The sequence below is a fragment of the Pongo abelii genome, chromosome 13, assembly GCF_028885655.2.
Source record: "Pongo abelii isolate AG06213 chromosome 13, NHGRI_mPonAbe1-v2.0_pri, whole genome shotgun sequence".
Lineage (NCBI taxonomy): Eukaryota > Metazoa > Chordata > Mammalia > Primates > Hominidae > Pongo > Pongo abelii.
Window position 1 is genome coordinate 103,430,804 of NC_071998.2, and position 26,863 is coordinate 103,457,666.

General features: G+C 42.3%; 1 protein-coding gene and 1 pseudogene across 7 annotated transcripts in view; one reads left to right on the forward strand and one right to left on the reverse strand.

Annotated features, from left to right (window-relative positions):
- Positions 1 to 5,879, reverse strand: part of PTBP3 (polypyrimidine tract binding protein 3) — a 114,905-nt gene extending 109,026 nt beyond the window's left edge. For 2 of the 7 annotated variants that reach the window (XM_063714364.1, XM_063714363.1), the window contains exon 1: positions 2,604 to 2,638. Coding sequence is in view for 2 of the 7 variants with exons in the window: in XM_054520453.2 (XP_054376428.1) it covers positions 4,950 to 5,009 (60 nt within the window). In the remaining 5 variants the exon portion in view is untranslated. Of the gene's footprint in view, positions 1 to 2,603; positions 2,639 to 4,949; positions 5,198 to 5,635 lie in introns of those variants that run through there. The other 5 variants (XM_009244749.4, XM_002820104.6, XM_063714365.1 and 2 more) reach the window with 5 other exon arrangements.
- Positions 5,880 to 25,497: 19,618 nt separating this feature from the next.
- Positions 25,498 to 26,603, forward strand: LOC100432783 (small ribosomal subunit protein RACK1-like; annotated as a pseudogene).
- The last annotated feature ends 260 nt before the right edge of the window (positions 26,604 to 26,863 follow it).

Genomic DNA, 26,863 nt, shown 5'->3' on the forward strand with positions numbered 1-26,863 from the left:
CCTGTATAAGTATGCTACCTAACTAGCCATGTGACAATTTGGCATTCATTCACTCATCAAGTATTTCTGAGAGCTTATTATGTGACAGACACTGGAAACACAGTAGTGAAGAAAATAGCAAAAATCCCTGCCCTCATGACACATTTTGGTGAATCACTTAATCTCTAAAAACAACTCAGTTTTCTTTCTCTAAAACGATGGATTTTATATTATACTACAGAGTATTTTCAATTCTTTTTTTAAAAGTCCATATTACTCTTCTGAATCCAGGGAAGCAACTTACGGAAGATAACCTGAAATCCACTCTTACCACTGGCTGAAACCATTTGTTGTGTCATCATATTCAGATGGCATACAAGGGAAATTAAGTAACTGCTAGATTATCTTTCACACAATCTAGATGAATTATGAGCCTTATTGGCCTCTTAGTATTTACTTGGTAATTAAGATTCCTTGGATGGAATCCAAAAAGAACAATCTTAGAGAAATTTCTCCAGACAATGCATAATTTTACATTCCCAGTATCTAAGTCTATAAAAATATAGATTGCTACTGAATCAACTAATAAGCTTATCTTCTCTTCAGAGTAGGATCTGATCTTTGTTTACAAAGTGCTTGCTAAAAGCAGGTAGTCAGAAAGCCAAATCTTGTATTCAAATATGGTTCCTGCATCTAACATTTAAATCTTCTTTCACTTATGAAGACATATCTTTAGAGCAGGCGCAGTGGCTCATGCCTGCAATCCCACCACTTTGAGAGGCCAAGAGTTTGAGACCAGCCTGGGCAACAAAGCAAAATCCCAGCTGGGCATGGTGGTGCACGCTTGTAGATTTACTAGCTACTTTGGAGGCTGAGGTGAAAGGATGGCTTGAGCTCAGGAGTTAGAGGCTGCAATGAACTATGATCACGCCACCACTGCACTCCAGCCTAGGTGACAAGAGTTAAAAACAAACAAAAAACCATGGATGAACAGCACTGTCAGGTCCAACAAATGCAAATAAAGTAGGAGCACTGAAATTTGCTAACAAGAAGAGATGATGAACACAGATGGACCCACAGTGGTGGAACAAATTTACATAAGTAAATCTATAATGTGTAAGATACATATAAACAAAGATGAATTATTTCTTTCTACAATAATCTGAACTGTAAGTGGCTTCTAGAACTAGATTTTCAACTCAGCTATATCAAATATTAAATTACTAAGGGAACCTTTAGAACACCCAGATACTTTAAGTCTCATACAGATAAGCACTGTTTACTTAATTTATATTTAAAAATCCAATAAATGGGCCGGGTACAGTGGCTCATGCCTGTAATCCTAGCACTTTGGGAGGCCAAGGAGGGCGGATCACCTGAGGTCAGGAGTTGGAGACCAGCCTGGGCAATGTGTCGAAACCTCGTCTCTATTAAAAATACAAAAAATTAGCCAGGCATGGTGGCGTGTGCCCGTAATCCCAGCTACTCAGGAGGCTGAGGCAGAAGAATCACTTGAACCCCTTCGAAGGTGGAGGTTGTAGTAAGCCGAGATTGTACCACTGTTCCCCAGCCTGGGCAACAGGGAGACTCCGCCTCAAAAAAAAAAAAAAATCCAATAAATGAAAAGACTTCAGTAAAACTGAAATGATTTATAACCTAGAAGAATCATTATTATAAAATACTAATTATCCAGCTCTCTGGATGTTTGCCTTTTAGACAGAACTCTCATTGCTGACAGCTAGGTATAATGAAAAAAAAGTCAGGCTTTGGTACCTGGAAGACAAGAGTTTGAACACCAGTGCACCACATCTTGGACACAAACTTTCTAAAGCTATTTTTTCACCTCTAAAATGGGAATACTGATTACCTACCTTGAAGGATTGCTATAATTAGTAAAAATACACGTAAAGCACCTGACACATAGTAGGCACTGAAGAAAGAAGTGTCAGCTGCTTAGATTATTCTCATAAGCACAACCATGAAAGAGGATATAAAGAAAGGACATGGTAAGAAGATAAATCAGAGCCTAGGCTACACTTTTTTTTTTTTTTTGAGACAGTTTCTCACTCCCATTGTCCAGGCTGGAGTGCAGTGACACGATCACACTCACTGCAGCCTTGACTTTCCGGGCTCAGGTGATTCTCCCACCTCAGCCTCCCAAGTAGCTGGGACTACAGGCATGCACCACCATGCCCGGCTAATTTTTTTATTTTTATTTTTAATAGAGATAGGGTTTCACTATGTTGCCCAAACTGGTCTCAAACTCCTGGGCTCAAGCAACCTGCCCACCTCAGCCTCCCAAACTGCTGGGATTACAGGTCACCGCACCCGGCCTAAGCCTAGGCTACATTTAACTGCTAAAACAAAGCAAACAAAAACATCCTGATAATTTAAGTGAAACTTTGGGCTAAATTTTTTGTTCACATTTTATATACGTAATACTATAGTTCCTCTTTATAAATACGTAAAATCCAAAATTACCTCAGGTCTACTTATTTTGGAGCTAAGTAAAAATGAAAGACTATTACACAATAAAGCAGATAATTTTATGAACAGGTGAGACTGAAAATATGCCAAAAGTAAGATATAAAAATGCGTATGAAAGGATAGTAAAAGATTCCTACCTTTAAACCGACTGTTATAAGATCTGTAACAACACTGTATGGAAAAAGTAAAAAGAGAAAATGGAAAACAAAGTTAGAGAACAAGTTTTTAAAAGACAGAGATAGTAAGAATAAAGGGGAAAAAAGCATTATAATAACAAATAAGAAAAATAAGAATGTGATGAGTTGTGAAATATTAATACAAAGAAAAATGATGAGACAGTCTAGCAACAGCAGAGTGTAAAAGCAAATCCTTACTACCAATGCAAGAAACAAATCCTAAGTTATCTTTTAGTATTTAGGAAAGTACAGTCATACTTCAATAAAAATGAGTGTTTATCCATTACCTCTATTTAACAAAGCCAAACCAAAACTTAAAATCACCGAAGTTTGTTCTTTTAAGTCACTGGCATGAATAATCGTGTCTGAGGTTTTAAATGAAATAAAACCAGTGCTTGGATTTTACAGAAATAGAAGGCATCTTGCAAATCTGCATTTACCACCCAAAATTGCTCACCAAAATATAGTTAAGACAGTCTCTCAGAACTAAAATAAATACAAACATCACATTTCAGACATCAAAATTTTCAAAGATTTGCTTTTTAAAAATATTCTATCACGTCAAAACTGTGTTTAAGTATAAATTATCTCTTAGGAGGAAATGAACACACACACACACACACACACACACACACACACACACACACACACGAGACAGTTGGGATTTGAGGAGGAACTAGAAAGATATGTTGACTGGTGGCTTGTGGTTTGTTTTTTAACTACCCAAATAAGGAAAAAGGATCTTTTTCAGGCTGTTGGAAAATGTAGAAATTTAATTAGTCTCCTGAAGGCAAAAATGCACTGTATTCTTAAACCACATCCCTTAAGACCAGGGTGTGAAAATCCCCTTTAAAGTCCTGCCATACAAAAACTCTTCTTTTCTAAGCCCCAAGAAACTGTCTTCGATTAATGTTTTTCTTCTTATCTCCTAGAAGAAAGCTACAAATACATTCTACATATTGTTAATAACCTATGTCATCATTACCTCATAAAAGTAAACAAATAAATGACTCTAGATTATGTAAACTGTTTTTAAAATACCACGTAGATTTTTTATTTTTCCTTGTAAACTTCTGAAACTTGAAATTCATTTGTCTAAAGTTTAAATGTGATAAGTAACTGGACGCTTGCTGCATAAAAAATAAGATTGTGTAACACTATGGTTATTGGTTCTGATACAAAGGGCAAATCATGCTCCGACTTGAACTTCCAAATGAACTTACCTTCCAGTCAGTATCTGTATAACTGCCTTGCATATTCAAACCAATAAACCCATTACTACCTTTAAAACCACAAATAGTTCAGGTGAAGGGAGAGTTAACTTCTTAAACACTATCAAAAAGTAAGTTTGCACTTCACAGTTGTCCTAGAGTTTAACAGCAAAGACGCAAAATTCAAGAGTCCTCTTTATTATAACTATAAATTTTACGACACAAAAAAAAGCCTGCTTCCATATTTAAGTCAAACCTTCCAGACAATTAACTACACATAATGAAATGCTAATTTCACAGCCTGCCTGAACCAAAATATTAGTATGACACAAATCTTTACGACCACAAAATTTTTCAACATATAAAATGCAACTGAATAAGGTAATGTGAAATAAGTTTTCAACAATGTTCTCGAAGAAACTTCAAACAATAAAAACAGCTTCAATTCCCCCCCAAAATATATACACCTACTGTGTACCCAAAAGTTTTTAATTTTAAGAAATTTTTTAAAGCTTCAATCAAATAAAAATAAAGAACATCACAATCATGAATAAAATCTAAAACTCCACTTTGATGTCTGTAGCAGTGTGCAATCTGCATTCAAATGAATCAGTCCGAAATGTCATATACACTTAATATTGTGAAACTAAAATAAATGAAATCTAATGAGATCAAAACCTGTTGGAAGATTTCATCTTCTTCAAATAGCATATCATCAACTATATGGCAACATATGAACGACTTTTACTGTTCTAGCAAGTTGCATATATTCCACAACCTCACAGAAATCTTGTCATCAAAAGTAGGTAACAAGCCAAACAAAACCTCAAATACATAAAGGGAATAAACCGAGATGGAGTTTTTTTTTAATCCGTAGGTACAGATAATACAACCTTCAATTAATTCACCAAAATCCTAACATAGTTGTTACTTTAATTACCAAAATATGTCAAGTCCCACCCCATATCCCTGAGTCCCCAGAGAACAGTTTATATACATAGACTCTAAATCTCTTTATTTTGGTCACGGACCCCCATTAAATTTTTGAGCATTTGAAATGCCCCGGAAAATCGCTCGTACATAATATTTTACATACACGGGCAGAGGATTCATTAAGTTTCTTGGGGAGAGAGAATGGTGAGAGGGAAGCGTCCATGGTCACTAAGTCCAGACCCCTGGTGTCGAGAAAGCGTTAACGTATCTCACAGCACAAGTCGGGAGACCTCGGCCAAGTCCCGCGGCGGCCCCGGGACCCCGCATGGGACCATGGCTTGCGACCAGGTCGCCGCCCAGACGTGTACCGACGCGTGCACCCGCCGTCGGCCGCTCGCCCCACCTCGCCGGTAAACAGCAACTCCCCCGGCAGGAGGACGCCCGCCCCGCGCGCCGCCTCCGCCTCCCCCAGCGCCGCGCACCATTTTCTGAGAGGAAGTGTCGGGAGGCCGAGCTGGGCTCCCCAGACTCGGGGCGCGGAGGGCGGACCCCGGCACCGCGGCCGGACCCGGCTTTCCTCCGCTCCCGGGTGTGTCGACTAAGGCTAGGAAGCAGCGGATGTGTCCGGGGCGCCGCGTGGGGAAAGGAGAGCCTGCGGCGGACGGCGCCTCCGCGATTCCGGGATCCCCACCGAGACGCCCGGAAGCCCCGCCGTCGGGCTTGGCCCGGGCCGCTCCTCCGGCCGCCGGCGCCGCGCACGGCTCCCCAGCCCTTACGCGTCCCGCGGAGAGCCGGGTGGAAGCGGCGCCAGGGCAACCCGGTGCGGCCGCCGCGCCGCCTAGTACTTACCCATCCATGGCCCAGATGGAGGCGCGCACAGAGCAGGGACTGACGGGCTAACCGCGAGCAGAGGAAGCAGGCGGCGGCAGCAGGGCGGTTCCGGGGACAAGCGAGCGTAGGCTCTGCGGAGCCCCGGCCGGTCCGAGGTGGAAAGAGAGTGGGAAACAGGGGCGGGGACCGGGCACGCTCCCGCCACCGCCGCGCCCCCGCCTTCCCCACCCCGTGAGCGCGTTCCCGCCTAGCCCGACCCCGCCCCCTCACCGTCCCCGCCCTCCTTCGGGGCCCGCCCCTGCGCTCGCGCCCACCCTCGCCCCGCTGGCAGCCGGCCTCCGGCTCAGCTCTGGGGCGCCCTCTTCCCGCGGTCGCCGTAAGACCCCGCCTCTCGGCCCCTGGGGCCGGCGCGCGCGCTGGCGCGCGCGTCCCCAGCCTCCGTCCTGCGTTCGCGGGAGCGCGCGCCTTGTGCTTCCCGCTCCGCCGCGCACCCCGCCCGCCCTCCCGCGGCCCCGCGGGCCTTCCGGCTTCGCAGACCGGGGCTGCCAGGTTTGAATGCCTCCCTCTGCCGGCAGGAAAAGCCTTGGGGACCTGACTCCCAAGAGTAGGCAGGAATGTCCCACAAGGACCCCAGAAACGAGGTGGAATTGCCCCGGGTGCGCGAGGCTGTAGATGGCACTTCCAGGGACCAGCCTCTGGCAGCCCGGCGCTGGAGTCGACCGCTGGGACAGACATCAGCCCCATAGGTGTGGCTGGGACGATGAATGAGGTGAAAGAGGCTGCCCGGACTGGAATTTGTATACAACTTAAGTATCTGAGTGCATTTCGACATAACCGTCTAGTATTGAATTTATATGAAAAATTCATTGTACAAACATAGAATGGCTATATTTCCAGCATTTTTTAAAAGTTTACTCATTATTCCCTTTTTTCAGATGAAAATATATATACAAACAGAGTGATTTGCTCACAGTTTCACAACTAGGAAACGTTTGCACCAGAGCCCTTTCCTCTGGTCTGAGCAAAAAGTATATATATAATATAACGAGTGACAACACGCTTGCTTTTTTCCCTTTTTAGTGTGAAATTGAGTACTTTTTCAACTCACAGATCACCAAAACGTAACCCACTAAACTGTTAAGCCAAATTCTTAACCTCCTGAGTAAAAAAGAGAGGGGCTCCTCCCCGTGGCTTCGTCATTTGAAAAGCAACTAACAAGAACCTCAAACATCTATCTTTGCTAATTTCCTGCTTTCAGATCAGTAGGTGCTACTAAAAAGATCTAAACTGTGGACTCATTCATCATTCAGTCGGTATTAACCTACTATGTGCCGGGTACTGCATGGATAGACAAGAAAATCAGATTCCAGCCGTCACTGTTGAATGGATTCCTCAGTCCGTTTATGTATATTTTTGGCATAAAACTTTTCAAATAGGCAGAGTAATTCGGTGAGGTAATTCTTAAAGTACTGTATCTAACCTCAGTCCCTCTTCCAAAATGTCAAATATATTTTGTTTTGTATATTAAATCTAAATATTAAGTTGCATTTGTAAACATTGCCAGATGGAAATGTAGAATATCAGCAAGATAAGTAGCTGATGCAGTCTTTCTGTCGGTGTATTTGGGATATATTCTGTTGATGAAATTTCCTTAACTCTCTTAACTCTTTAGCTACACAAGTAATATCAGCATAAATGCTCATTTTGGAAAATTCAAGCAATATAAAATGTTGAAAAGTTATCATTAATATTTTTCTTCCCAAACCACCCCCTGCCCATGACTACCACTGTAACAATTCTGCGTGCATCCTTCTAGACCTTTACCTTTTTTTTGAAACGGAGTCTTGCTCTGTCTCCCAGGCTGGAGTGCAGTGGCACAGTCTGGGCTCACTGCAACCTCTGCCTCCCGGGTTCAAGTGATTCTCCTGCCTCAGCCTCCTGAGTAGCTGGGATTACAGGCGCCCACCGCCACGCCTGGCTAGTTTTTGTGTTTTTAGTAGAGACAGGGTTTCACCATGTTGGTCAGGCTGGTCTCGAACTCCTGACCTTGTGATACACCCACCTCAGCCTCCCAAAGTGCTGGGATTACAGGCGTGAGCCACCGCACCCAGCGACCTTTACCATTTTTCTTTTTTTTTTTTTTTCACCTAAAAATCCTGGATTATAGCCGGGCATGGTGGCTCACACCTGTAATCCCAGCACTTTGGGAGGCCAAGGCAGGCGGATCACTTAAGGTCAGGAGTTCGAAGCCAGCCTGGCCAACATGGTGAAACCCCCCATCTCTACTAAAAATAGGAAAATTAGTCTGGCTTGGTGGTGCACGCCTGTAATCCCAGCTACTCAGGAGGTTGAGACAGGAGAATCTCCCGAACCCGGTCAGCAGAGGTTGCAGTGAGCCGAGATCACGCCACTGCACTCCACCCTGTGTGACAAAGCGAGACTCCAGGCTGGAGTGCAGTGGCACAATCTCGGCTCACTGCAACTTCTGCCTCCCAGGCTCAAGCAATTCCCCTGCCTCAGCCTCTGGAGTATCTGGGATTACAGGCACCTGCCACCCTGCCTGGCTAATTTTTGTATTTTTAGTAGAGACGGGGTTTCACCATGTTGGCCAGGCTGGCCTTGAACTCCTGACCTCAAGTGGTCCACCCACCTCGGCCTCCTAAAGTGCTGGGATTACAGGCGTAAACCACTATGCCCAGCCTCATAATTTCATTTCATAATTTAACCTTTTCCAAAACAGTGGAAATTACATTGCTTCCAGTATTCAAAATAACTAACACTATTGCAGAAAATATCATGAATGTATGAGTATCTTTGCACATATATTATTACATCTGAGGAATAGATCCCTAGAAGTAGAATTGAAAAACAAAGGATATAAGCCTTAATATCCTTTGTATAATTCAACAATCCTTTATATAAAGCCTTTATAGCCTTTATAATTCAAATTTGATAAATTTTTTGAAACTGATTCCAAAAAGTCTGTACCAATTTAGTTTCTTTATTAAAAAAAAAAAAAAAAAATTTGGCCGGGCATGGTGGCTCACACCTGTAATCCCAGCACTTTGGGAGGTCAAAGCGGCAGCATTGCTTGAGCTCAGGAGTGTGAGACCAGCCTGGGCAACATGGTGAAACCCTGTCTCTATATTTTTATAAAAATAAAAATAAATTATTAAAGTTATGTCTCTCTTACCCTATGCTTTAAGCTAACAAATTTTAATATTAGAAAATAGCAGAGCATGACCCCTATCTTTGCTATTCCAAATTTCAATATTAAAAAATAATACAGGAAGACCTGTCAATCAATAAAGGTAAATATGAAGTGTGTCTGAAATTTATTGTTCATACTAACAATAATTCTGAGAAGTCTGCAATGTAAAAGCAGTGCACCTAACTGAAATTAACAAAACTGTTTGGCATTTCCTAAATACTCAATGTCCAGCTTTACAACAGAAGCCTAGATATAAGAAAACAGAAAACAGTTTACAACAAAAAAGGTGAAGCCTTAACTCTTTCCCCTGCCCCTTCATTCTAAATTCAAAGAACTTTTTGTTGGTTGGTTTGTTTTTTGGAATCAGAGGCTTGCTCTCTCACCCAGGCTGGAGTGCAGTAGTGCGATCTCAGCTCACTGCAACCTCTGCCTCCCAGGTTCAAGCAATTCTCCTGCCTTAGCCTCCCTGGTAGCTGGGATTAGAAGCGTGCACCACCACACCTAGCTAATTTTTGTATTTTTCATAGAGATGGGGTTTCACTCTGTTGGCCAGGCTGGTCTCAAACTCCTGGCCTCAAGTGATCTGCTTGCCTCGGCCTCCCAAAGTGCTGGGATTACAGGCGTGAGCCACCATGCCTGGCCAATTCAAAGAACTTATTAAGCTCCATGGGTTTGTGAGTCACTTTGATTCAAAAATAATACATAGCGTAGAGTTTAGCTCCTCAAGAACCACTTTGAGAATCCTAGCTGTTCCCATAGCCTACATGACATGGAAGAGCCACAGCTTTCTATCATCTCCACAGAAGTTTCTGGAATCAGATATCTCAGCTATCACCCACATGACCTGGTTTGACCTGAAACTGATAGGTTCTGTATACTGGCTTCTTAATAGTGAAGAGAGTTACATTTTCTCTATTTGCTAATTGCTCTGTGCTTTGAAAAGGAAGACAGTTACAAATAATTTAGTTTATAATTTTTCTAACATTTTCTCTTGTGTTTTTGTTCTGATTTGACTAAGAAATTCCCCTGAAACACCTTTTTTCTGATGAGAGACACCACCCCCATCACGATTATGTTTGGACAACATGTAACCTTTGAACACCTGCCTTAAGGCATTCCGGTAGGCAGTGGTTAGTTAACATTTAACCAACATAATCCTATTTCTGTTTACAGGTAAGACTTCTTAATGTATAAAATAATAGAAAGATGCCACATAAGTCAGAAATAATACCAGCTATTAGGTGAATCTAGGAAGCTGGACATTTTAATATCATTTTATCCCATGACAAATACAAAATCATCATAATTAACATTGCATTTCCCAAAACAGAAACGTCTGAAATTATACTAAATGAAAAAAGCCAATCCCAAAAGGTTACATGCTGTATGATTCCATTTCTATAACATCCTCCAAGTGACCAAATTATAGAGATGGAGAACAGATTAGTGGTTACCAAGGATTAGGAAGAGGGTGGGAGCAGATGGAAGAGGATAGAGACAACTGTGACTACAAGGGAGTAACAATGGGGATATTTTGGTAATAAAACAATTCTGTATCTTGATTATGGGGTCGTTATACAAATCTACACATGATAAAATTGCATAGAACTTTAGATACACACATGCATGAAAAAGTGACAAAATCTGAAGAGAAGTTATGGATTGCACAGTGTCTGTGTGCTGCTTTTAATAGTGTAATATAGTTACTAAGATGTTACTATTGGGGGAAACTGGTTGAAGGGTACACAGGACCTCTTTGTACTTATTTTTTAAACTTCCTGTGAATCTACAATTATTTCAAAATAAAGAAACCTTGGCTGAGTGTTCCCTTAATATTTGTTGTTATTTGTTCAATAATTAAACAATAACAAACATCAAAGTCTTAAGCAAAATGGCATGTGAGTATAATTTATAGTTTTCAGGCTGTATCACCTAAGAAACCTTGGCTGAGTGTTCCCTTAATATTTGTTGTTATTTGTTCAATAATTAAACAATAACAAACATCAAAGTCTTAAGCAAAATGGCATGTGAGTATAATTTATAGTTTTCAGGCTGTATCACCTTGGTAGTCAAATAAGGTTATAACAGCTGACACACACTGACTGACCGACTCTGCCCAATCTGTTGAATTATGAGCCTTTCTTCAAAGTCCTTCCCAACTATTTGAAGAGGCGGCATGTAAGTGTCTCCTACATGCTCACTGACTTCTCAGCAGCTATGAATCACGTCCATTTTTGTCATCCCATGCCTGGCCCTGATGTAATCATCTCCACATGAAGTTCTTAATATGGCCAGTGCCTGGCACAGAGGACTCATGTCTATGCTGAAGGTGCTGTCCCTTGTCACTGTCCTATAGTATAATTTGCCAGCCCATACCAAAGTTGCATTGGGCTTTCTGGAGCACTTTTCTGAAAAGGGGAGGATTCCTTTCCCTGTCTTTTGTCATCCTATATCACCTAGGACCCAGTGTCTCCCAGAATTTTTAATGAAACAGCCCTTTTTATTTTAATTCACAGAAAATCATCCTTTAAGATTTAGGCAAGGGTGAAATGCCATCTCTACTAAAAATATAAAAAATTAGCCAGACATGATGGCTCATGCCTGTAGGCCCAGCTACTCAGGAGGCTGAGGTGGGAGGATCACCTGAGCCCAGGAAGTTGAGGCTGCAGTGAGCTGAGATCGCGACACTGCACTCCAGCCTGCCTGACACAGCAAGACTCTGTCTCCAAAAAAAAAAAAAAAAAAAAAGATACAGGCATGAACCCTAAGGGGCTAAGAAAATCTGAGTGATAATCACTACAGTGATCTAAGAATCATCATTGCCCTTTAACATTGACTTCTTTTTGTCCTTAAAACTGTTGTCCCCCACTCTCTATCCTGAGGATGAATTTCTTAACCTAGAAATCTCCCAGACCCCACTTAGAAGTAAATCTCTTGGATTGTTGTTATTTTTTTTCTTTACCTTTATTTACTTGCCTTTTTTTTTTTTTTTTTTTTTACTCTTTTTTCTTTCTTTCTTTTGAGACAGTCTCGCTGTCGCCCAGGTTGCTGTTCAGTGGAATGATCTCAGCTCACTGCAACCTCTACCTCCCAGGTTCAAGCGATTCTCCTGCCTCAGCCTCCCAAGTAGCTGGGGTTACAGGCACACCCCACCACACCCAGCTAATTTTTGTATTTTTGGTAGAAATGGGATTTTGCCACATTGGCCAGGCTGGTCTCCAACTCCTAACTTATCAGGTGATCTGCCCGCCTCGGCCTCCCAAAGTGCTGGGATTACAGGTGTCAGCCACCATGCCCTACCTACCCAGCCCAATTTTTAAATGATATAAATTTCTATCAAGATTATAACCATGACACTAAATGTTATAAAAATTCATATTTATTTAAACATGTTTATTTTTTATTTATTTATTTTCTTGAGACAGGGTATCGCTCTGTCACCCAGGCTGGAGTATAGTGGTGCAATCGTGGCTCACTGCAGCCTCAACCTTCCAGGCTCAGGTGATCCTCCCACCTAAGCCTCCTGAGTAGCGGAAACTGTAGGCATGTTCTGCCACCACACCTGGCTAATTTTTGCTGGTATGTTCTTAGCAACCAGAACAATGCATACTACATAATAGGCAGCCAATATTTTATCAATTGAACATGTGAAAAAGTTTGTGCCTTGCAAAGACAATCTTCCTTTTGTTTCAGAAACTATTTATTGTATTAATACTAAATTTGTATTTCCGGTAAACTTGCCCTATATTCTTCCTCAGCATTACCAATTAGTTATTTATTAGATCTTCATTCTATTACATATTTTTCTTTAATGTCATGTGTTTGTTTTTTTCTTAATATTTTATATGTTTTCCCAAGTCTATTCTCTCCAATCATAGCTCAGATTTCTGCAGTATTAGCTTGATTCCTTGCTATTTTAATGTGTTTTTAAATAACATAATAATTTTGTTTTCTCCTCTTCTCTTTCATTCATTCTGCCAGCTTTTTTAAAATGTCATGTTACTGTCTTATCTATGTTTTAAAATCTCTTGTTTAGGGCCAGGCGCGGTGGCTCACTCCTGTAATCCCAGCACTTTGAGAGGCTGAGGCGGGTGGATCACCTGAGGTCAGGAGTTCAAGACCAGCCTCAACATGGAGAAACCCCCGTCTCTACTAAAAGCACAAAATTAGCTGGGCGTAGTGGTGCATGCCTGTAATCTCAGCTACTCGGGAGGCTGAGGCAGGAGAATTGTTTGAACCTGGGAGGCAGAGGTTGCAGTGAGCCGAGATGGCGCCATTGCACTCCAGCCTGGGCAATAAGAGCGAAACTCCATCTCAAAAATAAATAAATAAAAATAAAAAATAAAATAAAATAAAATCTCTTGTTTCATGGACTCCATATTTAATTATCCAAAGAGGATAAAGAAGTATTTTGTCTAATGTTCTCTTCTTATCCGTATTGGTTCCTCTTTAAAAGTGTAATTTTCATGTTTTTACATATTATATTCTTCTACTTCATTTGGGTGTTTTTGTTTGGGTTTGGATTTTTTGTGGGGTTTTTTGTTTTTGTTTTTGTTTTTGTTTTTGGCAAGATCTCCGCTAGAATTTGTTTTGTTTTGTTTTGTTTTTTGTTTTTTGTTCTGTTTTGTTTGTTGAGTCAGGGTCTGTCTCTGTCGCCCAGGCTGGAGTGCAGTGGCCTGATCTCGGCTCACTGCAACCTCTGCCTCCTGGGTTCAAGCGATTCTCCTGCCTCAGCCTCCCGAATAGCTGGGACTACAGGCGCACACCATCATGTCTGGCTAATTTTTGTATTTTTAGTAGAGATGGTGTTTCACCGTGTTGGCCAGGCTAGTCTCGAACTCCTGACCTCAAGTGATCCACCTGCCTCGGCCTCTTGAAGTGCTGGGATTGCAGGCATGAGCCACCATGCCTGGCCTCTGCTAGAATTTTTTCCCCTTGTTTGTATCAGGCAAGAAAAGTGGTTTTTTTTTTTGTTGTGTGTGTGTGTGTTTTGTTTTTGTTGTTGTTTTTGAATGATGGCAGTACTACTTTGATCTGCAGTTTACTAAAGAATAGTGTGAGTTGAGGGCTCACAAATCTCATCTCGGTTTGTCTGTGCATTATTGATTTTTTTGTTTTTGTTTTTAAGTCACTTGAAGGGCTAGATATCAATGGTTTATATTCTTGTTTCATCTTCAATTACTTGGTAGGGATGGTGAAGTGGTAAGTGACTGTGAAGTGACTCCAATAAGTAGATAGCCATCAAGTAAGGTGTGCTTTCTCTCAGAAACTTCACAAAATCCTTTACATAGTTCTGCTAAATATCCACATTTGGTTTGGTTTGTTTTCCCTGAATTCCTTTAGAATGACTAGGTCCCTGTGATGGCTAATTTTAGGTGTCAACTTGCCTGCTTTAAGAGACAACAAGATAGCTGGTAAGGCATTATTTCTGGGTGTGCTGTGAGGGTGTTTCTGGAAGAGATTGGCATTTGCATCAGTGGACTGAATGAGGAAGATCTGCCCTCACCCAATGTGGGCGGGCATCATCCAACTGGCTGAGGGCCTGGATAGAAAAAAAAGGCAGAGGAAAGGCAAGTTTTCTCTCTTCTGGAGCTGGGACACTGTTCTTTTCCTGCCCTTAGACATCAGAACTCCAAGTTCTCCAGCCTTCGGACTCCAGGACTTGCACCAGCGGCCTTCCAGTTTCTCAGGCCTTTGGACTTGGACTTAGACAGAGCCGCATTACTGGCTTCTTGGGTTCTCCAGCTTGCTGATGGCCTATCATGGAACTTGGCTTCCATAAGTCTCCTCTCACATGTCTCTGCGTGTATGTGTATCCCATTGGTTCTGTCTCTCTAGAGAACACTGACTAATACAGTCCTCCTCACAGAAGCCTGAATATACTCTATAACATATAAGAGGTTAGACTGGGCACAGTGGCTCACGCTTGTAATCCCAACACTTTGGGAGGCTGAAGCAGGCGGATCACTTGAGGTCAGGAGTTCAAGACCAGCCTGGCCAACATGGTGAAACCCCGTCTCTGCTAAATATACAAAAAGTAGTCGAACGTGATGGAACACACCTGTAATCTCAGCTACTCAGGAGGCAGAGGCAGAAGAATCACTTGAACCCAGGAGGCAGAGGTTGCAGTGAGCCGAGATTGTACCATTGCACTTCAGCCTGGGCGACAGAGCGAGACTCCGTCTCAAGAAAAAAAAAAAGAAGAAGAAGAAGAAAAAAAAGAGAGAGATTAAAAATAAACGTGTAGGCATGGGCTTGTATATATACTTATGTTTAGAAGTTCTACCTATTGAGAGGATCAAGGATCAAACAATGACATCACAGTAACTTTTTTTGTGGGGGCGGGGGTGGCAGTCTCACTATGTTGCCCAGACTGAACTCAAACTCCCATGCTCAAGTAATTCTCCCACCTCAGTCTCCTCAGTAGCTGGGACTACAGGTGTGCACCACCATGCCCAGCATTGCCCATATTTTAGTTTCTGGGTTTCTAGATATCATTGGCTAATAAAAAAGGAACCAAGACTCCTCAGAGAAGTTGTTGGTTCCAGGGCTGGATCGGGGAAAATGCAGGATGAGCCTAGAGTATCTTGAGGCTCATTTTGAGGACAGAAAGTAAAAAAGTTACTTGCACACAAAATGTTAACATTAGGGGAATCTGGACAGTGGTTATTCAGATACACTCTGAACAAATTTTTTTTTTTTTTTTTGAGACTGAGTTTCGCTCTCGTCACCCAGGCTGGAGTGCAGTGGTGTGATCTCGGCTCACTGCAGCCTCCGCCTCCCGGGTTCAAGTGATTCTCCTGCCTCAGCCTCCCCAGTAGCTGGGATTACAGGTGCCTGCCACCACGCCAGGCTAATTTTTGTATTTTTAGTTCAAAGTGCTTTTTACCAGTTTTCACTACCACTACAAGCGTTAGCTCATATCCTCAACTGGTATTATCCAACTTTAAAAATTTTGTCAAGCAGTCAGTTTAAAATATCTTACATGTGGCTGGGCGTGGTGGCTCTCACCTGTAATCCTAGCACTTTGGGAGGCCGAGGTGTACAGATCACCTGAGGCCAGGAGTTTGAGAACAGCCTGGCCAACATGGTGAAACCCCATCTCTACTAAAAATACAAAAAATTAGCTGGGTGTGGTGGTGGCGCCTGTAATCCCAGCTACTTGGGAGGCTGAGGCAGGGAAAATCGCTTGAACCCAGGAGGCAGAGTCTGCAGTGAGCTGAGACCAGGCCATTGCACCCCAGCCTGGGCAACAGAGCAAGACTCTATCTCAAAAAAAAAAAAAAGAAAAAAATCTTACATGCCCTCAATTTTCATTTCATTTCACATGTTATTGGTCATTCATTGATAAATCTCCTTCAGTAAAGTACCTGTTCATATATTTTACCCATTTTTTTCATATTTGACTATACATTCTTTACTTATTGGTTTGCAGGAGTTACACACACACATTTTTTTTTTTCTGACAGTATTTGCAGACAGTTCTTCATCCAGTATGTTGCTTCTCTTTTGCTTTTCTTTATGGTGTCTTCTGATGAACAAAAACTTTTCATTTTAATTTTAAAAGGTAAAATTTATCAATCTTTTTTTATTTATGTTTTGGGCCTTTTGTTTAAGCTTCTATTAAGCATTATGCCTTAGTTCTTGTGCAGTAAGACAAGAAACAGAAATAAAATATATATGCTACAGTTTAAATAGTATTTGTCCTCTCTGAAACTCATGTTGAAATTTGAATATCATTGTGGCAGTGTTGGGAGATGGGGACCTTTAGGGGGTGATTAGGTCATTAGGGGGAATTAATGCCATTCTTGTTGTAGCCAATTAATACTCAGAAATCCATTAGTTATCACAAGAACAGGTTGTTATAAAGCAAATTGGGCTTCTTTGGCTCTCTTTTGCTTCCTCTCTTGCCACATAATTCCTTCCCTTTTCTGCCATGCTATAAAGGAGCACAAGGTCTCCACCAGATGCAGCTGTCCAGTCTTTGACTTCCCAGCCTCCAGAACTATAAGCTAAATAAATCTCTTTCCTTTATAAATTATCCAGTCTCAGGTATTCAGTTATAGCAACAGAAAACCTGCTAAGACAATATGAATATTGGAAAGGAAAAATAAGTTGCCATTATTTGCAGCTGATATGATTATATATGTAGAAAATTCAAAAGTATATCAAAAGTTTTAAAATTAATGCAAAAGAAAAAAATTAATGAGAGAGTTTAGTAAGAAGTCTGGGTATAAGATTAATATATGAAAATTAGTTGCATTTCAATATACCACAAAAACAATTAGAAAATATTATTTAAAAATGGCTGGCCGGGCACAGTGGCTCACACCTGTAATTCCACACTTTAGGAGGCAGAGGCAGGTGGATCACCTGAGGTCAGGAGTTCGAGACCAGCATGACCAACATGGAGAAACCCCATCTCTACTAAAAATACAAAATTAGCCGGGTGTGGTGGCACATATCTGTAGTCCCAGCTACTTGGGAGGCTGAGGCAGGAGAATTGCTTGAACTGGGGAGACAGAGGTTGCGGTGAGCCGAGATGGCACCACTGCACAGCAAAAATAATAATAATAATTAAAAAAAACCACTGCTACAGGGCTATATACTTTACAATGGTTAAAATGGTAAACTTAAATGAGCTAAGCATGGCGGCACACACATATAGTCCCACCAGCTACTCCTTGGGAGGCTGAGGCAGGAGGATTACTTGAGCCCAAGAAGTTCCAGGTGACAGCGAGTTGTGATTGTGTGCCATTGTACTTCAGCCTGAGAGACAGAGTAAGACCCCCATCTCTAAAAAAAGAAAAAAAAAAAGGAAAAAAAATTTTTTTTTGAGATCAGAGTCTCACTCTGTCGCCCAGGCTGGAGTGCAGTGGAGTGATCTCAGCTCACTGCAGCCTCCACCTCCTGGGTTCAGGTGATTCTTGTGCCTCAGCCTCCTGAGTAGCTGGGACTGCAGGAGCACACCACCATGCCCAGCTAATTTTTGTATTTTTCTTTTTCAGTAGAGTTGGGGTTTTACCATTTGGCCAGGCTGGTTTTGAACTCCAGACCTCAAGTGATCCGCCCACATTGGCCTCCCAAAATGTTGGGATTACAGGCGTAAGCCACCACACCTGGCCAAAAAAAAGTAAATTTAAATATAAAAATTAAAAATAAATGACTTCTAGAATAGCTAAGACAGTCTTAAAGAATAATAATGTGGGGACTAGCTCTATCTAATATTAAAATTTATATATCATGAAGTCAAATAATCAAGAAAAAATGTAGTATTGCCATAGGAATAGACAAATTTTCTTTTTCTTTCTTTTTTTTTTTTTGAGACAGAGTCTCACTCTGTTGCCCAGGCTGAAGTACAGTGGCATGATCTTGGCTCACTGTAACCTCCACCTCCTGGGTTCAAGTGATTCTCCCTGCCTCAACCTCCCAAGTAGCTGGGAGTATAGGCGCCCGCCATCACGCCCAGCTAATTTTTGTATTTTTTTAGTAGAGACAGGGTTTCGCCATGCTGGCCAGGCTGGTCTTGAACTCCTGACCTCAGGTAATCCACCCTCTTTGGTCTCCCAAAGTGCTGGGATTACAGGCATGAGGAGATCTTGGCAAATATAAAAACTTTCTTTTCTTTTTTTTTTCCTTTTTTCTGAAACGAAGTCTTGCTCTGTGGCCCAGGCTGGAGTGCAGCGGCGTGATCTCAGCTCGCTGCAACCTTTGTCTCCTGGGTTCAAGCGATTCTCCTGCCTCAGCCTCCCAAGTAGCTGGGACAAAGGTGCGTGCCACCATGTCCAGCTAATTTTTGTATTTTTAGTAGAGACGGCGTTTCTCCATGTTGGCCAGGCGGGTCTCGAACTCCTGACCTCAGGTGATCCGCCTGCCTCAGCCTCCCAAGGTGCTGGGATTACAGGCGTGAGCCACCGCACCTGGCCGGCAAATATAAAAACCTGATGTAGGACACAGGAGGCATTTAGGGGAAAAAATGGAAGTTATTTTCTTCTTCATTCCAAATACAGGTACCAACCTCATACCCATACACAATGAGCAGCTCCAGATGACTTACAAATGAAAGGGAAAACTTTTAAGGTTTTATATGGTTTAAGAAACTATGTGACTTTAGGATATAAAAGGTGTTCTTAAACACAATTTCAGTTTAAAGTTAGAGACATATATACTTCAGCAATTCTTTGCTTGTATGTTTGTTTGTTTTTTTCCTGAGACAGAGTCTCTCGCTCTGTTGCCCAGGCTGGAGTGCAGTAGTGCTTTCTCAACTCACTTCGCCTGCCAGGTTCAAGTGATTCTCCTGCCTCAGCCTCCTGAGTAGCTGGGACTACAGGTGTGCCACCACACCCAGTTAATTTTTGTATTTTTAGTAGAGATGGAGTTTCGCCCTGTTGGCCAGGCTGGTCTTGAACTCCTGACCTCAGGTGGTCTGCTCACCTCACCCTTCCAAAGTGCTGGGATTACAGGCCACTTTAGCAATTATACTCCCAGATGTATATAACCTAGAGCACCAGATGTATATAACCTTGTGCACCAGAAGATGTATGAAAAAATATTCATAGCATCACTGGTTGTAATGCAATATATAAATAGCCTAATGCTATATATAAATAACCTAATTTATCTATTTTACTGCAATGTATAAATAACCTAAAAGCCCATCAACAAGAGAAATGGGCAAATAAATTGTGGCATATTCACACCATGGAATACTATATCACAGTGAAAATGAATAAAATACCACAGGCAATGATATATAGAAATCAAAACAAAATATTGAATTAAAACTATATGTACTGGGATACCTTTTTTTTTTTTGAGACAGGGTCTCACTCTGTCACCCAGGCTGGAGTGCGGTGGTATGATCCTGGCTCACTGCAGCCTTGACCTCCCTGGGCTCAGATGATCCTCCCACCTCAGCCTCCCCAGTAGCTGGGACTACAGGCATGTGCCACCACGCCTGGCTAATATTTGTATTTTTTTGTAGAAACAGGGTTCCGCCGTGTTGCCAAGGCTGGTCTCGAACTCTTGGGCTCAAGTGATCCACCTGTCTTGGCCTCCCAAAGTGCTGAGATTACAGGTGTGAGCTACTGTACCATTTTTATAATGTTAATAATCAAGCATGACTAGGCAAAACTCATCAATATATTGTGCATGTATGTGTGTCTACACATAAATACATATACATATGTATAGACACACACACAATTTTATAAAACATGACAAGGGATTAATAAAAAACTCAGGATAGTGGTTACTTCAGGGAAGGAGCCAGAGAGATGGAATCAAGAGAAGCACAGGATTTCATCATCTCTAGTCCTTCAAGCTGGTTGTTGGTTTCACAGGTGTTTACTATTATGCCTCATAATTTATATATATTATACATATATTGAATGTATCAAGTATTATGCACACACATATCCATAAAATTTAGCCTATTTTTGTCAGCACTGACATAGGTCCCAACACCTCATGCCTCAGAATAGGGTTTCTCAACCTCAGCACCACTGACATTTTTAATTCTTTGTCATGGAGGGGAGGGACTTCCCAGTGAATTATTGGATGTTTAGTAGACAGTGTATTATTGCATATTTAGACTCTATTCACTAGATGCTAGTACTGTTAGAGTAGGTAGGTAGGCAGGCATGAGCAGGGCAGGAGAGGGTGTCCCATCCAAGGAATGTCGGGTGGCCATCAGATGGTCAGGCGGTTGTTAAATTATTTCTCTAAAATGATAATTAGTCTCAGCCAGCGCCAGGAAAAGGCAGTTTCCCAAAAGACAGAAAACACCTAAAACTGGTGATCAGCAGCTTCCCGATTAGATATCCAGAGTTGGGCGAGTGGCCTCGAGCATGTGCACTCGGAGACAAAATGGCGGAGCTTAACTGGTATATGACCCTTCTCTACCAACAATGAACTGATAAGGGAAAAAAATGCCTCAGATGAGCATGTGCACAACTTCGGTAAACACGCAGTGCATGCGGCCCCTCCCAAGTGTTAGCAAGCCACTGCGCATGCGCACAGCCCACTCCAAAGGAAGACTCGGGAAAGGAGAGGCAACCGCCCGGAAGCATGACAACTTATAAAACCCCAAGTCAAAGATCAAATCATGCACTTGAATCTCTCAAGTACCCGGCTTGGCCCTCTTCCAAGTGTACTTCCTTTCATTCCTGCTCTAAAACTTGACTCCGTCTCTCCCTATGCCTTATGCCCCTCGTTCAAATCCTTTTTTCTGAGGACGCAAGAATGGAGTTGTTGCAGATCCGCTCCCAGATGTGACAACTAAAAAAGTCCCCAGACTTTCGCAAACATCTTCAGGAAAGCAAACTCCACTCACGGGTTGAGAATATTGCCTTAGGGGATTTCCCTTATTTTCTCCCAAATTCATTCAATCATTTAAAATGGTGTTGTGATATAAGAAATATATTTAGTCTTTGTCCCTGGTTCCTGTCACAGACTTCCTAAAACCCTGGGACTTTCCTGAAGGAGAGGAGTGTCTTTTGTTATTTATCATGAGTCTCTTTCATAACCCCTGGGTTTATGCTAATAGGGTGATTTAGGGTAGATCCTCTAGGTAGCCTCAGTATGGTGTCAGTAGGAAAGGAGGGGGCTGGATATTAAGCTCTATAAAAACTCTTGAACAATCAGATTTGATGAGCTCCAGGTTGCTAAACATATGGAGGCGCTGGGAGGTTGGCATGCCCAGAGAGGGTGTGGAAGTTCTGTACCACCACTCCTCATATCTTGCCCTGTGCATCTCTTCCATCCGAGTGTTCCTGAGTTGTGTTCGTATAATAAACTGGTAAATGTAAGTAAAGTGTTTTCCTGAGTTCTGTGAGCCATTCCAGCAAACTATCTAACCTGAAGAGGGAATCACAGGAACCCCCCAATTATTATAACCAGTTGGTCAGACGCATAGGAACTTGAGATCGGTGTCTCAAACAGGGCTGTGTTATGGGACTTGAACCCTTAACCTGTGGAATTTGACACTATCTCTACATATAGTGTGCAATTTACCAGGCGCGGTGGCTCACACTTGTAATCCCAGCACTTTGGGAGGCTGAGGCGGGTGGATCACCTGAGGTCAGGAGTTCAGGACAAGCCTGGCCAACATGGTGAAACCCTGTCTCTACTAAAAATACAACAATTAGCCAGGTGTGGTGGCGGGCTCCTGTAATCCCAGCTACTCAGCAGGCTGAGGCACGAGAATTGCTTGAATCTGGGAGATGGAGGTTGCAGTGAACCGAGATTGCGCCACTGTACTCCAACCTGGGTAATAGAGTGAGACTCTGTCTCAGAAAAAAAAAGAAAAGAAAGAAAAAGAAAAAATTCAGTTGAATTACAGGACACCCAGTTGGAAATTGCCTGTTGGAGAATTGTTTGTCTGTGGGGAAAAAGCCCCACACATCTGGTCACGGAAGTGGTCTGTGTTGTATGAAAGTGTAGAGAATATGAGTGTGTTTTCCTCAGATGGTTTTTTTTTAAATTTACCATTTAAAGATTTTTAAATTGAAGACCATTATTCTAAGTGAAATAACTCAGGAATGGAAATCCAAACGTCCTATGTTCTTACTCATAAGTGGGAGCTAAGCTATGAGGATGCAAAAGCATAAGAATGATACAATGGACTTCGGGGACTCGGGGGGGAAGGGTGGAAAGGGGGGTGAGGGATAAAAGACTACACATTGGATTCAGTGTACACTGCTCGGATAATGGGTGCCTCAAAATCTCACAAATCACCACTAAAGAACTTATTCATGTACAAAAATAAATAAGAAAAAATATTTTAAAATTTTTAAAATAAACTTTATTTTTTATGGCAATTTTAGATTTATGGAAACATTGTGATAGTACAGAGCATTCTTCCACGCCCAGTACCCAATTTTTGCTATTAACATCTTACATTAGTAGAGTACATTTGTTAATGAACCAATACTGATACGTTGTTGAGAAGAGTGGAAATATTTTAATAAAAATCATTAATTGTTACAAAATTTCCAGGGAAGATGGTCTAGGAAAATAAAAAATGAACCAGAACCAGAAAGGAAATTTCTCTTCTTTTTTTAATATGTTGTTGTTAATTCCCTCTCACACTCTGTCTCTCTCTCTTTTGGTATAAACAACAAACATTATCTCACACTGTATCTCACACAGGTCAGAAGTTCAGAAACAGCTCAGTCTCTCATGAGGTTGCACTCAAATAATTCTTCTTTCCTTTTTTTTCTTTTTTCCTGAGACGAAGTCTCACTCTGTTGCCCAGGCTGGAGTGCAGTGGCACAATCTCAGCTCACTGCAGCCTCCGCCTCCTTGGTTCAAGTGATTCTCCTGCCCCAGCCTCCCAAGTAGCTGGGATTACAGGCACCCGCCACCATACCCAGCTAATTTTTGTATTTTTAGTACCATGTTGGCCAGCCTGGTCTAGAACTCCTGACCTCAAGTGATCTACCTGCCTCAGCCTCCCAAAGTGCTGGGATTATAGGCATGAGCCACCATGCCTGGCCCAAGTAATTCTTAATTTATTGTTATTAATTAAAGTCCATACTTTATTAAGATTGGATTCATTTTTACCTAATATTATTTTTCTGTTCCAGGATCCCCTCTAAGATACCATATTACATTAAGCTAGCATGTCCTCTTGGCTGTGAAAATTTCTCACTTTCCTCGTTTGTGATGACTTCACAGTTTTAAGGTGTACTACTCAAGTATTTTATGGAATGTCCTTCAAGTGGAACTCGTTTTTCTCATGATTAGACTAGGGTTATATGTTTTTGGGAGAAAGACTACAGAGATAAAGTGCCAATGACGTCATATCAAGGGTCCTGTTGTTAACGTGACTCATGATGGTTAATGTTGACCTTGATCATCTGACTGAGGTAGTCTGTCAATATGCTTCACTCTAAAGTTATTTTTCCTTGCCTTTCCATATTGTACTCTTTGGAAAGAAGTCATTATGCACAGCCCACACTTAAGGAATGGGGAGCTGTGCTCTACTTCCTTGAGTAAGCAGTGTTTACATAAATTATTTAGAATTCTTCTGTACAGATGATTGGTCATTCTCCCTCATTTACTTATATGTTCAGTCATTTAATTGTATCAGTATGGACTCATGAATATTTATTTATTTTATACTTTGATTATAATTCAGTATCATTTCATTTTGTTGCCCAAATCGTTCCAGCTTTGGCCATTGGGAGCTCTTACAGTTGACCTATGTGCTCCTTTGACATACCCCCCATCGATGTGGGGGTTTTTTGTTGTGTTTTTTGAGCACTTTCTTACTTTATGGCACAACAAGATGCTCCAGGCTCATCATGTACATTTACTACCTCAGTCCTAGAATCAGACATTTCTCAAGGAACTCTAGTTCCTTTTTTTTTCCCCCAAGACAGAGTCTCACTCTGTTATCCCACAGCCTCAACCTCTAAGGCTCAAGTGATCCTCTTGTCTCAGCCTCCTGAGTAGCTGGGACTACAGGCAGCTGCCACCACTCCCAGCTAGTTTCTAAATACTTTTTTGTAGAGAAAGGATCTCACCATGTTGCCCAGGCTGGTCTCCAACTCCTGGGCTCAAGCAGTCCTCCCACCTTGACCTCCCACAGTGCTGAGATCACAGGTGTGCCACGGTACCCTGCCTGGTTCCTTTTATTAAAGTATAGTATTTGAAAGGAAAATCTAGGTACTAGGAGTTCTCGTTGTTACTGGAATTAAGGTTTTAAATTTTTTTTATTTTTTATTTTTTTAGTTTGAGAGTGTCAGGAGGTCTGGCCTGTCATAGGATTTTAATCTTCTAGTGCTTATTTACTCTGCTCAGTTTACTTTGGTCAACAGTCGCAGATCTGCCTTGCAGGTCACTGTTAACCCTTCAGCCTCCCTTCACTTCCCAAGTTTCAGTTATGGGTCAGCAAACTGAGTCCTGAAAATAAATAAAAATGCAAGACACATCTTCTCTTCTTCAGTCCTACCTTCCTTAACGTCTGAAAATGAACCCCAGGGTGTATTTCTTAATTTTTCCATAGTGCACCTAGGTCCCAGTTCTTTTTTCTTCACACTTCAAATTGCTTCTGGGCCTTCAGGAACATCTCATTTACTTACTAAAAATGGCACCGAGTTACTATTTGGAGGAAATGCTTGTCAAATCTCATTGCTTTCCTTGATTTGGGTACAAATTGAAGTTATTCTTCATAGTCTGTAATGGGTCATGTCAGTTGCATAGTTTGACTATAGTTGAAATTTCTTTTTCGGTTGACTGGTTCATTTTTTTGTGTATTTTCCTAGACTGCCATCTTCCTTTGAAGTTAAGTACCAATTAATGACTTTCTTTTTTTCTTTTTTTTTTTTTTTTGAGACAGAGCCTTGTGCTCTTTCCCAGGCTGGAGTGCAGTGGTGCGATCTCGGCTCACTGCAATGTCCACCTCCCGGGATCAAGCGATTCTCCTGCTTCAGCCTCCCGAGTAGCTGGGATTACAGGTGCCTGCCACCACGTCTGGTTAATTTTTGTATTTTTAGTGGAGACAGGATTTCACCATGTTGGCCAGGCTGGTCTCAAACTCCTAACCTCGAGCGATCCACCCACCTTGGCCTCCCAAAGTGCTGGGACTACAGGCGTGAGCCACCACGCCCAGCTGATGACTTTCATTAAAATATTTTCACTCTTGCCTTCACTGCAAGGCGGCAGTGGGAGCGGTTGTGGTGCTAGTTTCTCTAAGCCATCCAGTGCCATCCTCGTCGCTGCAGCGACACACGCGCTCGCCGCCGCCATGACTGAGCAGATGACCCCTCGTGGCACCCTCAAGGGCCACAATGGCTGGGTAACCCAGATCGCTACTACTCCGCAGTTCCCGGATACGATCCTCTCCACCTCTAGAGGTACCGACTAAGATAAGACCATCATCATGTGGAAACTGACAAGGGATGAGACCAACTATGGAATTCCACAGCGTGCTCTGCGGGGTCACTCCCACTTCGTTAGTGATGTGGTTATCTCCTCAGATGGCCAGTTTGCCCTCTCAGGATCCTGGGATGGAACCCTGCGCCTCTGGGATCTCACAAAGGGCACCACCACGAGGCGATTTGTGGGCCATACCAAGGATGTGCTGAGTGTGGCCTTCTCCTCTGACAACCGGCAGATTGTCTCTGGATCTCAAGATAAAACCATCAAGCTATGGAATACCCTGGGTGTGTGCAAATACACTGTCCAGGATGAGAGCCATTCAGAGTGGGTGTCTTGTGTTCGCTTCTCGCCCAACAGCACCAACCCTATCATCGTCTCCTGTGGCTGGGACAAGCTGGTCAAGGTATGGAACCTGGCTAACTGCAAGCTGAAGACCAACCACACTGGCCACACAGGCTATCCTAACACGGTGACTGTCTCTCCAGATGGATCCCTCTGTGCTTCTGGAGGCAAGGATGGCCAGGCCATGTTATGGGATCTCAACGAAGGCAAACACCTTTACACGCTAGATGGTGGGGACATCATCAACGCTCTGTGCTTCAGCCCTAACCCCTACTGGCTGTGTGCTGCCAGAGGTCCCAGCATCAAGATCTGGGATTTAGAAGGAAAGATCACTGTAGATGAACTGAGGCAAGAAGTTATCAGTACCAGCAGCAAGGCAGAACCACCCCAGTGTACCTCCCAGGCCTGGTCTGCTGATGGCCAGACTCTGTTTGCTGGTTACACAGACAACCTGATTCGAGTGTGGCAGGTGACCATTGGCACGCACTAGAAGTTTATGGCAGAGCTTTACAAATAAAAAAAAAAAACCTGGCAACAAAAAAAAAATTTCACTCTTCTCAAACAGCCGTGGATTCTCTCCTTTCACCAGCCCCTAACATGATTCTCCCCTAACTTACCTAGTCCCAACCAGTTCACTAGCTTGTGATTTACCCTAATCTTTTCAAAGAAGTGAAGGTGAAAGAAACAGCTGTGAGTAAGGTAGCAGAGAAAAAGGGACAACTCTCTTTCTTTTCCTTTTTTTTTTTTTTTTTTAGTTTTGTAGAGGCGGGGTTTCACCATGCTGGCCAGGCTTGTCTCGAACTCCT